Genomic DNA, 17,531 nt, shown 5'->3' on the forward strand with positions numbered 1-17,531 from the left:
CGTTCGTCCAGGTATCGCTCATCCTTTTCTCATTAAGCGTCTCGTGCGATTTACGCGCACGGAAGTGCATGAATAAGCGAACAAGCATGCTGATGGACCTTTGGCCTTGTTAAACGCTCGATCAAGTCAAGATCGAGTCAAGAGTCAAGAGCGTTCTCGTCAGAGTGCTATACGTATTCGTGAACCTTATCTCAATAGCCGGAAATTAGAAACTTTCGAAACCTTGTCATCGTTCGGAGAAAAACACCCCTTACATTAGTGAAGTTGACAATTATCATTCGAACATCCACTACTCTCCCTCGTGAATAAGTTAGCCAAAATTAATTGCAAACATGAACCTGCAAGCATACATAGTTGAAGTTAGTGAACAGTCATTGAAATTAAAATATCGTGTTCTAGCGAAAAAGGAGGAAAAGAAATCATTTAGGAAAAAGGAACAAGCTGTTATCGTAGTGTGGAACACTGATCAGCGAGACACGATGAAGGAATGTCAAAGCATAATTTCTGTATTCAATGTTGCAATCGGTTTGTTACTGGTAAGCAATATGAAAAAGTCTTAATTATATTTTAATAAGTTACTATTTAACTTAGCATTGGTCTCTTGATATCTTTTTTACAAAAGCATCCAATGAGTTTAAGAAATCCAATAATTTAAGAAATAATTTTTATTCGGTTCTGAATGATAAGCCTTTCACGCTGTAAGTAATTAATTATTATATTTGTTCTCGATAAAACTATTCTCAAATTTTAGTACATTGTCTCTTTTTTACAAAACCACCCGAAAAAGTGTGTCTCTATCATTAATAATTAATAAAAAAACAATTTTCCTCAAAGACTAAAAATATTAGGTTCTGAATTTTATCAGTTGTAAATCTGATACTATCAGGTCTGATAGTTTGGATTTAATTGCAGTAATAATATTCATGGTAGTTTCGACTAAATAGTGTTTCTCAGTTACTAAACAACTGTCTTAAGTTTGAAGAAAATACGAATGAATCGTTATTGACATGCATAAATTTTTATTCCAATTTTTTGTTAATGTTTTTCTTAAAATCTATGAAATGATAGTTCATACATAAATAAAATACGAGTAAAATACATAAAATATATTTCTAAGTCTTTTTGCTTGATAAAACAAGAATGAAAGTAGAATACCATAATTCAAGGACTGTAGCAAAGATAATACCGTAATCTTTGAGTTAACCATTTAACCATTTTCAAGCTTGAAGCCGAATAATCGCGTTAACCCAAATGAAGATTAAACGAAATTCATTTATCGAATAGTTTGATTACAAGGCCGTTGTTTGAAACAATACGCTGAAACGATAAACTAGTCGTAGAACTTAAACCAACAACCGTCTTTGCAGTTGACTGATCGTGGTCCACAGACTTGTCAGAAGTCTCAAAGGGAGAGTCAGCTTTTGATTACAGAGTAGTTCGATACCCTGAGTCTCGGCGAGATTAGATACCATTTGAATTAAAAATAATAATTATTTTACGTTCGTTTTCTTTATTTCTCGTGTATCTTATTAGAATCCCTCGCGTTGAAAGTTGAAAATATGTATTAACGCAATCTACCAACAACAAAGAAGACAATCTGTCAGCTGTATTTGAAAAGGATTTTCCAGGACATCTCCTCTATGTCTTTTGGTATTATGAAAGGAGCGGTAGCTTTTTTGAACGAAGTTGAGTATATTGGAAACCTGATATATAAAAATAAGTATACAAGAAATTATTTGTCGAAGATTGGTACGTAGAAACTTTAATAAATTTCAAGTTATACATCCCAATGATTAATTCCAAATCGACCAAAGGTTTCATAATATTAAAAAGAACGAAAATTTGTAAGGAGTATCTCAATATTTTAAGACACACAGTTAAATATATTTTTCCATTTTTGATTCAAAGTATCAGAAACATTAGGATCTTAACGAATCGTATCTTTTGAAAGGTCTTCAACAACGTCCACAGTGATTCTCACTGGCAAAATGAAACAATACCTTCTTGTAAAGGACAAACCTTCTGCGAGAATGTTGCGAATTATCCCTTTGATGTGGTGAAGAAAATAATTAGCAAACATTCGCTTCTTAAAAATTATAGTAATCTCGATATGGTTAGTATTCATTTTTATAAAAGTATTTTCATTTCCTAATGAAAGAAATGCGACTTATCATGTTCTTCTCTTGATATTCAATCTTTTTTCTCTAATTTCTTATTTTTATTAATCAATTTATAGATTACTTCATTCTTTTACTTTTCTATGACATATTTATATATAATATCTGTAAATGATAGATATGTTGTATTTTATTTTTCAAATTTTGTTGATTTTACTTTTAGGTAGAACCACTTAAACCCACTCTACCGATGTACTCAGAATATGGAACGAAACTCTGTCAGTCAATCGTAAGTACGTACAATTTAGTACTTGATCTATGAAATTTATATCTTTTAAAATAATTTCAGGAGAAAATTATCTTTCCAAAAACAGCGGAAAATATGAATAACGAGTGGTCGTACGTCCTTAATACTGATGATGTGGTACAGGGGGTACACATAGAGAAATGCGTGTATGTAAAATACATACATCGTCTATATAAAAGAAATTAATCCCTATCGGCTCTGTTTGTTTCGCGTCATAAAATACCAGCAGCTTTTTATATTAATATTACTGCTATCTATATACATAGGAAGAAGAATATTTGAACAGATTGGACGATATAAGCAGCAATAACCAATATATTATCGTTGTCAATTTTATCGTTAAATATCCTAGATCAGTGGTCCTCAACCTAAAGTGCGCGTATTCCTAATTGTGAGGATAAAGACTTATAAGAGTATGTCAGAATTTGTTATTAAAATTTTCATAATTTTATAAAATTTGTTAAATGTTTGTGTCATCTTCCTATATATATATATATAGTCTATATATGTATATGTTTTATTTTATTAAAACGATCTTTGAATCATTATTTTTTTATAGCAACGAAGGCAAACGTTGTAGCTCGATAAATGGGCTCGCAAGAGGTTACATAACCGTATGTAAACAAAGGTACGTTCATAATCAACTCCTAGGACTTCAGAAGGGTGGCTCGTATACCTATCAGCAATTCCGATTCCCATCCAATTGCTACTGTTACATTGAATACGTCGGCCCTGACATACGGCTCGTCGAAGTAGCAGACTTTCAAAACAAATCAAGCGATATCAATTGACCTTATTAAATTCGCCTAAAACAGATGTCTATTTTATATCGAAGAATGGAATAATTAAGAGGAAATTCCATTACTCTGTGATTTTTCTTTTTTCATAACATTTATCCTTCTGTTATAGCTCGTTTATCCATATATTTTTATTGATTATCTATACGCGATATAGTCGCTATGTCAGATACAAGATTGTGCATATAAAGCTTCATAAAAAGATAAAGAGAAGTGTTTATTGCTGTAAGAAATTTTTGCAGGGCGATATTAGGTAACAAATAACTGAACAATTATATTTTAATCTTTTTTATCTTTGTTAATATAGATGAATTTTTAAAGAAACGAATTGTGTTCTTTTATATTTTTATTTTATTATTTCGTGTTTAATGTTTATTTTTTAATGATCAGACATTTATTATATTTCATTTATACATGTAAGTACATATTCTTCGAATAAGAAAAGTGACAAAGTATATAGATATAAATGTAATAAAATTTGAATATCACGACAGGACGAAGTAATAAAGTGTTACATATGTAAAGTGCAGTGAAATAAATAAAAGCAATAACTCTGCAAAAATATGTCTTCAATTTTTTCATTTCATCAGAAACTGTATGAATGACGGAATATTTCCAAGCATTAGACTTTCATTTTATTTCCCATCAAATTTTGTTAAATAAAAATAAAAATATAGTTAATCTTCTAAAATCCGACTACTTTCGCTTACGTAAGAAAAGATTGTAATTAACTGCAGTTTTTATTTTGATGCAAAATTTAAGAATTAATAATTGTTAGCTATAAAGAGATAATTTGGTGGCAATGCAATCTGTATATTACAAATGGTAACTAATAAAATACAGTAGCATAGTAGCATCCAAATAAAAAAATTTTTCTTGATATATTTATTTTATTTCACGTTTCGGTCGTTATTTTCAACAGCTGAACGTATTGTGATTCAATAATACGTTACCATATCATAACACCTGTTAAACTGATAAATATGATATCTGGAAAATAATATGGGAAACAAAGCTACATACAGAACGAAAAAAATTGGAATTTTTTGATTTCTTGGCAACATATTTCGATAATATTTTCAACGTTATTTTACAATAAAATTTATTTATATTTTATTATCTTCAATGGGATTTGTTCCAATTGTACATTTCTTGTTCAATAATCTTGCTTGCAACGTTTTAATCCTCTCAAAAAGTTTTACATTTATTACCAAATTAAAGATCAGTTTTGTAAAATCAATTTGTTTTAATTATATTTCTTTGGATTGTACATTAGGATTTCGATAATTTGAAGGCAATTCTTTATATATAACATTCTGAATACAAAAAAATATTTGGATTAATAAATTGTTAACAAATTTTCTTAAGATATCAGTTGGCTTTAGAATAACTAAGGAACGGAAAAGCACGAATAATTAATAAAAAACGAGTTAAAAAATTGAACTTCTGTTCTGCGGAACAATAAAAATTTCCATTTATTTATTTTTCTCAAGATGTAACCAACGTTGCTTCCACTTGTCAAAGCACAATATTTGTCCTTTCATTTCTAAGCTGTTATTTTATTTAATACTGTTTGAAACAAATAAATAAAATTTACAATAAATAGTCGTTAATTATGTATATCTAAAGTCATACATGTGTCTTCTTAATATGTCTTTAATACATTTTCTCAGAACAAGTTACTTGCGTGCAATAGTAACAATATTTAAACAAGTGACATTGATGATATTAGTATAACTCCGTCACTTATAATAAAAATAACTTGCATAATTTACATAAATACTTTTATATCTGACAACATCTTCTTTTTATTTATTACCATGTTGTTCTGATACCTCGATGTTTCTTAACTTTGACTGCAACGTTCGAAAATGATAGAATAATAAGACGAAACTCTCGTATCTTGTTATAAAAATATTATAACAATAACATTAATGAATAATTAAGTGAGAATAACCGTAAATATCCAAAAATACAATACGATTAACGTTCTAGCTAAATGCCAAACGAACAAACATAATTTGTTATTACACGTAACTCGTCTACTTTGCGTTCCGTTATATGTAAATACGAAACATTTAAGTATTAAAATATCGTTTGCGCAGAATAACAATGCAAGTATAATTGGGATATTTCAAAATTCGAAATAACATCAACTTGAATACCCCATAAAACTTTTGACAAGTTGTAAAAACACAGCAAGACACATTAATTACGAGAGCTTCCGCGAACGAACGTCAATACCTATGGCCACATTGGAAATTGACGGCCATCATATCGCGTAAAGAAAATAAACGGAAATAAAAATATGTCTGCGGTAAGAAATATTCGCGATTGCAGGTGTCAATGTTTAATTTTCATTCAAGTATAAAAGCAACGACTTCGTCACCGTACTGCAGCAGTCCAAAAAGGAAACAGCTAACCATGAAGATCACGTTGTTGTTGTTGGCAGTATTCGTCTGCGTGCAGTTAGCGATCGCAGGCTTGAATATAGAAGCCAGAAAGGAAGCGGATGCGTCTGCAGAAAGCTCTGGATCGAAGAGTTCCCAGGTGGAGAAAAAGGAAGAAGCATCGCAAAGCTCCTCGGCTTCTAAATCGTCAAATGAAAAAGAAAGCTCGAAAATCGGCGGAGGCGTAGAAATCGGCGGAGGCATAGAAATCAGCGGAGGCTCAGAAAGCGGCGGAAAGTGGAAAAACAGTGGAAACTCGGAAAACGGCGAAAAATGGAATAACGGCGGAAATTCGGAAAACGGCGCAAAGTGGAATAACGGTGCAAGCTCAGAAAACGGAGAAAAATGGAAGAACGACGGGAGCTCGGAAAGCGACAAAAATTGGAAGAACGGTGGAAGCTCGGAAAGCGACAAAAATTGGAAGAACGGTGGAAGCTCAGAAAGCGACAAAAATTGGAAGAACGGTGGAAGCTCCGAAAGCGGCGAAAAATGGAATAACGGCGGAAATTCGGAAAACGGCGCAAAGTGGAATAATGGCGGAAACTCGGGCAGCGACGAAAAATGGAATAACGGTGGAAGCTCGGAAAATGGCAAGAAATGGAAGAACGGTGGAAGCTCGGAAAGCGACAAAAATTGGAAGAACGGTGGAAGCTCGGAAAGCAGCGAAAATTGGAAGAACGGTGGAAGCTCGGAAAGCGATAAAAATTGGAAGAACGGTGGAAGCTCCGAAAGCGGCAAAAATTGGAAGAACGACGGGAGCTCGGAAAGCGACAAAAATTGGAAGAACGGTGGAAGCTCCGAAAGCGGCAAAAATTGGAAGAACGACAAAAGCTCGGAAAGCGACAAAAATTGGAAGAACGGTGGAAGCTCCGAAAGCGGCAAAAATTGGAAGAATGACGGAAGCTCGGAAAGCGACAAAAATTGGAAGAACGGTGGAAGCTCCGAAAACGGCAAAAATTGGAAGAACGACGGGAGCTCGGAAAGCGACAAAAATTGGAAGAATGGTGGAAGCTCCGAAAGCGGCAAAAATTGGAAGAACGACAAAAGCTCGGAAAGCGACAAAGATTGGAAGAACGGTGGAAGCTCCGAAAGCGGCAAAAATTGGAAGAACGACGGAAGCTCGGAAAGCGACAAAAATTGGAAGAACGGTGGAAGCTCCGAAAGCGACAAAAATTGGAAGAACGGTGGAAGCTCCGAAAGCGGCAAAAATTGGAAGAACGACGGAAGCTCGGAAAGCGACAAAGATTGGAAGAACGGTGGAGGCTCCGAAAGCGGCAAAAATTGGAAGAACGACGGAAGCTCGGAAAGCGACAAAAATTGGAAGAACGGTGGAAGCTCCGAAAGCGACAAAAATTGGAAGAACGGTGGAAAGTGGGAAAGCGGCAAAAATTGGAAGAACGGTGAAAGCTCGGAGAGCAACGAGGGCTGGAAAAACAGTGAAAGCGGAAAGAAAGGCGAAAGCTCAAAAAACAGCGAAAGTTGGAAGAGCAACGAAAACTCGAAGAAAGACGGCAGCTGGAAGAGCAGTGGAGAATCAGGTAGGATTAATAAATTATCAAACGGATATACAGAAAGTTACTGCACTATACAATTTAGAGAATTTAGCGAAATTAAACCCCTATGAATTATTTACTCTTGTTCAGTGCGGAAATAGCCAGGTTAAAGTACACTTGTCAAATCTTTAAAGTCGATTTTCTTGAAAACGGAGCCTCAGATGGAAAAATGTTATAGTAAATTTTTTTCTTATTTTTTCACGTAGAATTATCCCGTATACGAATATAAATTTGTAAATACTAGAAATTATAAAGCAAAAAGATTTCTTTAATCCATAAACCAATAAATTTATTTTACAGAAAAGTGGAAAGATGGTGAAATAGTGGTGGAAGGCAGCGTTAGTATAAACTGGGCAGATGTCGAAGAGCAGGTTAGCAACATTGCTACATCCTTAGAAGAGGGTGGTAACCTCAAGGCTGTATTGAAAATAAAGAAAGGAGAAAAGAAAATTTCAAGTTTGGAGGAAACCAAGGAGAAAATCCGTGTATTACTGAAATGGATTCAAGAAGGCAAAGATACTAGCAGCCTATTAGATTTGAAAGAGGGTAGCAAGGATATTGCGTCGTTGGAAAAAATCAAAGAAAAGATCCTTCTGATCGTTAAGTTAGTGAATGAAGGAAAAGACACTAGTGGTCTTTTAGATTTAGAAGCGAGTGGCAAAGTAATTCTAGAATTGCAAAGCGCCATAGAAGAGATTCTCGTAAAGTCAGAAAAGAGGACCAAAGTATCTGAAGCTCTTTCCGGTTTATTAAAAAGCAAAACTGTCTCGGACATAAAACCGCTTCAAGCAGTAATTCCTTTAATCCTTGCATTGCAAAAATCAGGCGTTAACCTTAGTACTTTAAATAAGTGGTCCGCCACTAGCGTAAGTGCTATAGACATAGAACGCGTCACGAAAACGGTTCCAGTGCTCCTTCAATCCATGAAAGGAGGCGAAGATGTTCAGAGCCTTTTGAGTGCGGAAGGTGCAAAGAAACTTGGCATTAGTGTTTTGGACTTGCAGGCTGTTCAAGGAGCTCTCGGCGTGGTTGGAAAACTAAGTTCAGGTGGTGCGTTGAACCTAAATGGCTTGTTGAACTTGAAAGGTGGCGCTAGTGTGTTAGATGCAGGAAAGATCAGAGGATTAATTTCTTTACCGAAACTTTAAGAGATAAACCGATAAAGGCAGATATACTCTCGGAATATTTTTTTTTGGAAGTTGAATAGTCCGTAAAACAATTATTTCTGATTATTATAATTTAGCCTAAAATAGTAAATAAAATGGAGAAATATATGAGAAATAAGGTTGAAATATATAAATAATAAGTTTTAATTTATATGTAATGTGTTGGGAAGAAATTTCTCTAATAACAAGATGAATTTATAATTTATCGATATATCATAAACACAGAACTTATACTTGTTCAAAGAAAGTTCTAATATAATACAGAAGAATTAAGCATCAGCAGTATATTTATTTCTATATAATAACAACCCTACACGCCTCTATAAATTCCACGATACTAAGTACATTATACATTCATCACGTAATTTTGATGCTGCGTAGTAAAGGCATCGCACTAAGTATTCACAGATGCATACAAGGGGTCGATTAATGAATTTAGATCTAGTTACTACAATATGACGAAGTCAAAGATTATAATATTAATTTGACGAAAATTTCAATTCGACGAATACTTTTTATTTTTGGATAATTTTTTTAAGTTCAGAAACGATACGAATTCAGTTTTCATCAATTTTTCTATTTCAATACTCTGCTAAAATGCACTTTTTCTTCTTTGTGGGCAAATAGTTTAATTAAAAAACCTGAACTTTATTTTCAAATTCATTTATAGCGTGCATTATACAGTACTATTATGATATGTTCGTCATTTACATTGAAAACTACCCGTAAAACTTTGCGATAAATAATTATAAAATTAACGAGTGTTTGATTGATGGATCAGTCTCTTTAAAAAATACGTGATATTTCTATAATATAAATTTGAGGGAAATTTAGAAACAACTCAAAACGGAGGCCACATTCAAACCTCGCGATGCATTTTTCACAGTAAACAATGGTTCAGCAAGCAAACAAAAGGTAAGGGAATGCTCCAATGAGAAATAGTTTTCCAAAAGACTGTATTTATGTATGTAAATAAATTGAATATGTGTATATAGGTAAATTTGTTACGCATGAGTCTTAATTTTTTAAACACTTACATTTTAGATGTGGTTCAGGCTTGGATATTAATTAAATAAAAAAATAATCAATCTGTCGAATACCTCCTATATCCTGGACGATTTCGATGCCCTTGAAATACGTTGTTAAGGTCATCAATTTTGACAACTTTTATCTGCACATATAATGGATGCTCGATGCTAATTTTTGTAAATAATCATCTTAAGAACGATTATTTAGATAACACGGTATCTTATTTGGCTCGTAATTATTCTGAAATAATTATGCATTTAAATGAGAAAATAATATTTCTTTAAATTATTTTATTACTTCGCCAGCATAAACGATTAGTTTGCAAAAACGTGACCTTCGTGTTATTACATAAGACAAAGTTACTGTTCTAAAATTATCTTGAAAAATCAAAGTAATAAATTATCTGAATATTTTTGTTTCAAATAAAGTGTATCCGCATCTGCTACTGTTTTGAAAAATATTCAACCTTGTTACTAATTTTACAGATCGATAAAAGAGATTGGTGTTCTCAATTTCCGGCATGCTTTCCATCAATATTACGTAAATTGAATTTTTTAGCGATTAATAACAATTGATAAATTCTATCGAAATTTTTGTCACGAGAATGTTCGACCTCTAAATTTGTTGGTTTTACACGTATCCTATTAATTTATAGATACTTGGAGAATGTAACTTGAAATGAACGGATTATTGTTTCGCTATAATCACGTTGAACATTGTTGAACCCACTGAATAATTTCGCTCTCAAAATTTGCAATGGAAATTCTCTTTTAACTTGCCTTCATATTTAACGATATTAACGATACATGTCATTCACGGTAATTAAAATGTTTCAAAGTAATACGAAGCGACATAGTATTATTTAGAGAGCTTTCAGAACACGTCTTTAAAACATACCTAACAAAATATGTTTGCTTCGTTATTTTTTCGCGTGAAATTCCTTACTTATATCATTTTGAAGTTTTCAAAAACAGTTTCTATAAAGTCCTCTACGCCTTGCGTCTAGTTCGTAATTCTTATTAGCGTGAAACGAGACTTTAATTATTCAGCTCCCTTTCAACCGTTATGTTAATGCATTTTCAAAAACTATTTACGTAATTCGAAGAAACGAAAATTGTTACATGGACTTTAATAATCATTATAAAGTCAAATTTGTAATGGTTTGCAGAAAATATATACTCACATTGGAATATGATTGTTTTGTTGAAAGGATATATCAGACGTCGATATCCCGCTTTGTGACTTGACTTGATCTCATATCTATTATTGAGGCGAAGTCTATAGAGTCATATCGAATTCTAAGAAATTTAATCGATCCTTTGATACAGTAATTTTGCATTTTTTGAGATAATATGCATTTCGACAACTGTGTTTAAGGAATTTTGACAATTTCGTAATTATTATTTTCATAATAAAACATTAAATAGATTTTATACTAAAGCCTGTGTATATAATCAGTTAAAGAAGAACTAAATAAAACAATAGGCGAATATTCTGTGAGAAAAGGAAGCTGGAAATTCCTTTCTGTTATATACTGAAGATTAGATTATTATATACTGAAGACAAATATTAAGTTTAATGTCATTAATTAATCACGTTCGTCAAATTTTATTTTATTAATTCGTTTACGTAATCTTACTTTTCACGCAGCTTTTGTTAATTCTTTGTCTCTACTTCACCCATTTTCCTACATTTCTCGTAGCAGAAAATATGCAATAAGTAACTTAGTTTTATATTGTTTCTATCATACAAAAGTGACTCGAGAGAATCAATTAAAATTCTACCCATCGCAAGTCTCCTGACTTAGAAACTAGGTTATACTCCAGGGAACGTGGCTAATTTAATTCAGAACATCTGTGAAAGGAGCGAGTCGAGGCTGAAAACAATTTTGAATTATTAACGCCGTGGATACGACTTCGTTTCTGCTTCCATTGACGCGAATACTTGTAAGAGTGTTAGCCGTATCACCTTCAAACCGACACGACGTCAGATTTGAACTGGTAAATCTTGGAAGGCATAGATCTCAGAATATTCTCTCAGGGCCAAGAATTTCATAGATAATGTATTCCACAAAAAAACCAAACGTTTGTCTTCATCGCGTGCCATTCTCTCGAAGGATCAAATAATTTTGCACGGATAAAACCGAATTTCAACGTGCTACATCTTTTACTCAGTCTTTCTTAACCTTCCGCTCTTTGCCAATAATTGAAATTAAGTTAAATTAATTTAAAGGAATATACACTGAATACATTAATTTAAATTAAAAATTACATTATATACTTTATTAAGTCTTATTTTAAATCACAAACATGTCACAAACAAAATGTCTTTTATTAAATACAATCTTACTATATTATTAACAATGTGCTAATTAGCATCTAATTCCATACAAGTAGAAAATTATTTACCATATTTAAATTACATATCATTTTCTAATATATTACAAAATTATTATTAGTTTACATATAAACGTTTCATAAACGTAATATTCTACTGGATAAACCATCGTTTTATAACATATGTAACACTACCTCCATACAGCTACAAATCACACCGGAATCAATCTTAATACTTGAATATAGAGGTTCAATGTACTAACGGTAAAGCTTGCCAGTTTACCACCTTTGTCATCGATTCTGGTATTCTCTTTGGCGACGCTTTATTCATCAAAGCATTGATACCTCTGACAATTTTGGCTGATATCACGAACATTATGATACTCCTAACCAGTCTTTCGGTTCTGTTCTAGGATGAATAATTTTCAATAGGATACCATTAAAGAGACAAACGTCAATTTTCTAATGTTGCTCCATCTATGTCTGAAGCTGATTAGTATCCATTTTAGCTCTTACTTTGTCGAGTTGACGTTGTATTATACTATTACCATTTTCCTGCGTATGATTATGAAATTTCATATTATATAAATTTTTATACCGTTTCGTACGTTTGAAAAACTTAACAGACAATACCTTCATATAAAACTATTATTATGTTATACAAAACTACTACTATTATGACAATTTATAGACAAAAGTTTTCTATCTTTTTATGGTAATGAATAATCAATATCTCAAATTTTTTAACTTCCGCAAGACTTTAATGCACTCAATTCCTTGTTTTCTTTCATTTTATAAAGATCAAGCGATAATGTTCTTTCGTAAAATTTTGCGAAGTTTCGTAAAGATTGAAATAAACGATAATTGAACTGTACTAGTACAGATGGATAGGATAGGTAAGCCAAAATCGACTTCAGTGATACGTAAAACTAACATTGTCTTGTTGCAAAACGTATCTTTTATTGAAAAATTTTGAATGTTTCTTTTTCATCGTTGTATTTGAGTTGTTCGTGTCAAATATTAAGAGTAGTACTCGTCCAGATTGAAATTCTGTTATATAAATAGCAGTTCTTTTGTACATCCATACTTAAATTACATGTAATTTGTCTTATATCATCATTTAAGAAATATTCTGTTTATTTGACTTTTTACAGTTGCACCAATTACTATAATAAGTTATCAGCTAAAAATATCAAATATTGCTTTTATCGAGGATTCCAATAATCGATGTTACCATTTTCTCAAAATATTTCTTAAAATTTATTTCAAAATATATCAATGGCAATTGAAAAAGCTACTGAACAATCAAATTTTACATAAAATTTACAGTTTTCTTAGAAATAATCAATTAATCGTAAATAGACAGAAATCTGAAAGATGATGAAGGAACATTATTTATCAAAGTCAATCCACATTAATATCACCTGTCTGCTCCTTATAATCGCCCGCTTGGAACACAATTTACACGTAAATGAATTTATGCAAAAACCGAAGCAGGTTCTTAAAGCAGAAATTCCAGTAATGTAAAAGTAGATTGAAGGGGCAGTCAGTATTCTGTGTAATGTTTTAAATGCAAATTGTAGCCTTTTACAAAATCTACGTCCATATCTTTGTGTCCACATTTTGTCCACAAAACGTGTAACATTTTAATTTATACTTTAAAGCTTCAAAGAAATTCAAGTAATGAAATCTGGTCTCTCGAGAATTTTGAATTAAATTATTAGATTTTAACATGTACAAAGTTATTACATAAATTGGCCATTTAGTAAAACTTTCCTTTGATCTTTAAAAGGAGCTTCAAGTGTAGCTTCAACGTGAATGAAGTATGAAATATGTATGGCTAATTAAGAAGCAATTATAATATAATAATTAGAAAACTACAAAACTTAAATAACAGCGACATATGGTATGTTTAACAATTATATACTTGATGCATCGATTCTTTGAGAATTTCGTGTATTAGGAAGATTTTAGAGATTTAAATTTTTCCTACCCCTTTCAATATTATTCTATATTTTATCTCGTTTAATAACTGTTCATTAATTGGTACTGCGAAAGATCTCGTAAAACAGGAAATCGAAATTAATAGAATTTAAATGAACTCATGAGACCAATTTGATACAGAAATACCAAACTGTGACGTGGCAAATTCAAAACAAAGTATTCCTCCATTCTAAATTCCTCCATTCCTAAATTCTCGATATCGCGCAAAACAGTTCTTAGTACTTCGAATTGCTAATTGCTTGACTGACGGAATCTTGTTACCAAATCTTCGTCCACCAGCGGCCTACTTCTTCATTTCCATTCACAGTTTAATTATAATTTAGCTTAACTCATTGTCAGTCAAGTCAGCCACTTATCAACGCTCAGAGTTTAGCATCAACAACGAATCAGGTACAGTTTAACAATTAGTCAGATCAATCAAGATACAAGTGATATATTTTGTCATATATATCTTATACAAGATATACTGTGATTGTAAAGGCAAGTTCAGGACAGTTAACTCTCTCTCTCTCTCTCTCTTTCTTTCTCTCTTTTAATCTAACAAATATTATAAAACAGTATCCATATAAATCAGTTTCAATCATTCTTTCTCGTGCTAATGGGTGGACCTTCGGCAAGATTAGACAGCATCAAACGCAATATTCCAATATACTGGGTGAATAAGCATTGGGGTATTAAACATGAATAGTATTTTTGAAAGGGTGAAAACATCGAGAAAATATAAAAACTTTATCAGTAACGCCACCAAGCATCTATCACCTTTGAAGTGAACCTCTAAATATAACGTCCAGGTTTGTATACGTGGCAAATAATAGTCCTCATACATGCCGTGTAAACCATTAGCATTATTCGACGTTCCTAATAGATCGTACAGAAGCTCGTAGATTCGTTCACGTGGCTCATCAGAACGCTATCTCTATCATTTGAACCAAATTAAACTGGTTCTTTCTTATAACAAACAACTTTGTCAATCAAACCGTTTTCTGTTTGAACAAAGGAGCTTTTGCCAGCGAAGTATACAAAGCTTCTGCATCAGCTTCTGCATGTTTATAGAATTCTTTACATTGTGACGTAAGGCACTGTGAGTTTTAATACATTTTCGTCGATAGGTGTTTGGGACGTTTTAAAAAATTATTCAAATTCCAACATAAAAGCGGCTCGATGATGAACCTGAAAAATATTACAGCGAACGTGATAGAATTTTTTAGTCGAGGAGTATAATATTCTACGTGAGATGTTTGATTATCAGTATGGGATGGAATGAAGATCATTTTCTTATATGACATGCCTTTTTATGTCGATGTAGATATGTATTATGAATAAGTAATGCTTCGTAGATATTCGTAAATGACGTTATTCGACAATAACTAAGAGTTACTCCATTAATTTCACTTTTATTAAAGGACAAGTCTTTATATTAATTTTACTCTTTTCGTTTCGTACTTATAAATAAGAATTTATCATCGTTAGGTTAATTATGATTGGTAAAAGTAATTTTTTAACAGCTGATTTCCAAACTTTTTAAAGTCAAACATGAGAAATAACATCAACTAATTTAAAATCATATTTGAAATTCCGATCTGTCAACTTATAGTCACCGAAAGATCTGAAAACCTTATAGAGGAATTTGTCAAATTATCAAAAATTTTCTGTACACTCATAGCATTTCTTTGTATTCTTTTTGTTCTCTAACAAATGGAACGACTCCCCTGAAACTCCTCGACAAGACTAATTGTCTTATTCGAACCATTCAGAGTTCCTTTTTCCTTTCCGGATCGAACAAATGAGAAATCGCATGTAGGAAACAAGCAGAAATCCAGTGTCTAGTTTATTCCATTTGGATGTTAACCCTGACCGTAACATCTCTAGAACGGTCATCCTAAGAATAACGACCGCACTGATCTTCTGCCCGAGTCTTTTCGAAAGTGGAATCTCGCGTGATCAAATCTGTAGCCAGAGTCGTGTTCATAAGCTATTCAGTGTTTCGTTCAATATTCATCAATATCTCGCTCATAATAATGACTTGACGTTGGCACACGATATACAGTATGTTCAGGGGGTTGTCTGGCCACGAAAATGTCATAGGACGTCACGCAGACTGACATCATTTAACGCTTATCTATTCTACTTACTATTTATTACTTGTACTTATTTTTTCACGTAAAATCATTTTCTTAGAAGAAATCCGGGATAATTCATAAACAGCTACCAGTTATAGCATGATATAATAAGTAGATTGCGGATTTTTATATATTTTTATATTTATAAAACATAACTAAAGATAACATAACTAACATAACTAGAGATATAGAACCTAAGTACAAATTTGTCATCTATCAAATATTATTAATCTACCAATATTATATAAATATTTTCTGTGAAAAGCAATTTAGAATATAGAACTGCGTTTGATAACAATATTTTGTTGAGTAAATAGTTAAAGAAAACCAAAAGAATATTTGTTTTTTAAATCGATAATTTATTCATCGTCAAACTTTATTATATTACAACGAATACGTTTTCTTATTACTGGAAAAAAATTGTTCTCGTCCTTCACTCTTCGTCTGATCGTTTTGTATCAGCTGAAATGACGTATCTTTTGTCATTTCTTTTAATACTTTGTAACAAGTCATACAAGTTCCCCTTGAAATCTTGTAGAGCGTCCGAGATCGGTATCATTTACAGTAAAATGGTAAAACGTGTTTTTAAAAAAACGCATAATCGTAACCAAAACATGTTAAGTAAACCGTGTGGCAATTAATAACGCGCGTTTGAAACGCGAATAAACCGTGTAACAAAATGACCATATAAAAATGAATTGCGTAGAAAGGTATCGTGTAAAAAGAGTTACAAGTGTATTCTGCTTTGAATATTTATATATTTTTGAATATTGTACGCATTGTGTGCAGTTTCGTACCTTCAAGCTCTCCATCAATACATAAAAATCCGCCGTTTAATAATAACTAAAATAGTTAAACAATAAACGATCTTAAAAAGAAAAAATAATTAACTAACGAAAAGCGTTGCAAAATGTAATATTTGATTTGTACAAAAACCAGAGAACTGAATAAAAGATATAAGATAGCAGTGAAATTTTAACAGATCCGTACCAATCTATATAGTTTTATAGAGAAATCCAAATTACATGCATTTAAAAATTAACTATTCTCAACATATTACAATAGATCAAATAAATATTATCGCGAGAAAATATATATGGAATATCGTGTTTACGATAGGGGTGCGCAGTAAGGGTGCGCGTTTTCTAGCCGCTGTTTGGTCCTTTGTGCAAAGTTCGCAGTCTGCCTGCGGCCGCGCTTGATGAAACTTTATTTCGTATCACCCCTACCTTAGAAAAAACAATTTTCTCCACGTATTTCGGATATTATCCTTCGGTGGTCCAACAAGCTGTCAATATATTTTTCTTTTCTATCTTCTCTTCCTTTTTTCCTTTTCTCATGTAGTTGGTAGATGTCGGCGTGAAATTAATCAGTGATGTAAGATGGAACGGACAGGACTGGCGCGATGATCGAGAATCGATGACAACCGTTACGCAAAATATAAATGGAAAATTGTCTCGAACAATGCGTGGGTGAATTCTAATTGCAAATCGTTGATTGCTTATTAATATGAAGCAGCTAAGGGCAGGTGATGATCGTACCTCGATGACGCTTAAATGGATGGTGTTAACGAAGGAAATGTATCCGAAACGTTTAGACTGTGATTTGCAAGTAATTGTGACGAATGAATATTTGTTGAGTAATAAAATTAA

The 17,531-nt window shown here is 32.3% G+C and overlaps 1 protein-coding gene and 1 long non-coding RNA gene across 2 annotated transcripts; one reads left to right on the forward strand and one right to left on the reverse strand.

Moving 5' to 3' along the window:
- The first annotated feature begins 5,633 nt into the window (after nt 1–5,633).
- Nucleotides 5,634–8,603, forward strand: LOC138177980 (uncharacterized). Its single transcript, XM_069109375.1, has 2 exons — nt 5,634–7,209; nt 7,525–8,603. The coding sequence occupies exons 1-2, from the start codon at nt 5,646–5,648 to the stop codon at nt 8,370–8,372; spliced, it is 2,412 nt and encodes an 803-aa protein (XP_068965476.1). The 5' UTR covers nt 5,634–5,645; the 3' UTR covers nt 8,373–8,603.
- A 5,407-nt stretch (nt 8,604–14,010) lies between these two features.
- LOC138178150 (uncharacterized) lies at nt 14,011–17,523 on the reverse strand. The gene is made up of 2 exons (XR_011172615.1): nt 17,109–17,523; nt 14,011–14,929 (listed from the first exon to the last, which is right to left on the reverse strand). It is a non-coding gene; the product is annotated as an uncharacterized LOC138178150 (long non-coding RNA).
- Between the last annotated feature and the right edge of the window lie 8 nt (nt 17,524–17,531).

Source organism: Bombus flavifrons, chromosome 3, assembly GCF_040668555.2.
Source record: "Bombus flavifrons isolate JBK064 chromosome 3, iyBomFlav1_principal, whole genome shotgun sequence".
In the NCBI taxonomy this organism is placed as follows: Eukaryota; Metazoa; Arthropoda; class Insecta; order Hymenoptera; family Apidae; genus Bombus; species Bombus flavifrons.

Excerpts from the sequence above, each read along its gene's own strand:
- LOC138177980 (XM_069109375.1), top strand. The coding sequence starts at position 5,646 with ATGAAGATCACGTTGTTGTTGTTGGCAGTATTCGTCTGCGTGCAGTTA. Across the intron at positions 7,210-7,524 it reads GAAGAGCAGTGGAGAATCAG|AAAAGTGGAAAGATGGTGAA; the intron begins GTAGGATTAATA and ends TTTATTTTACAG.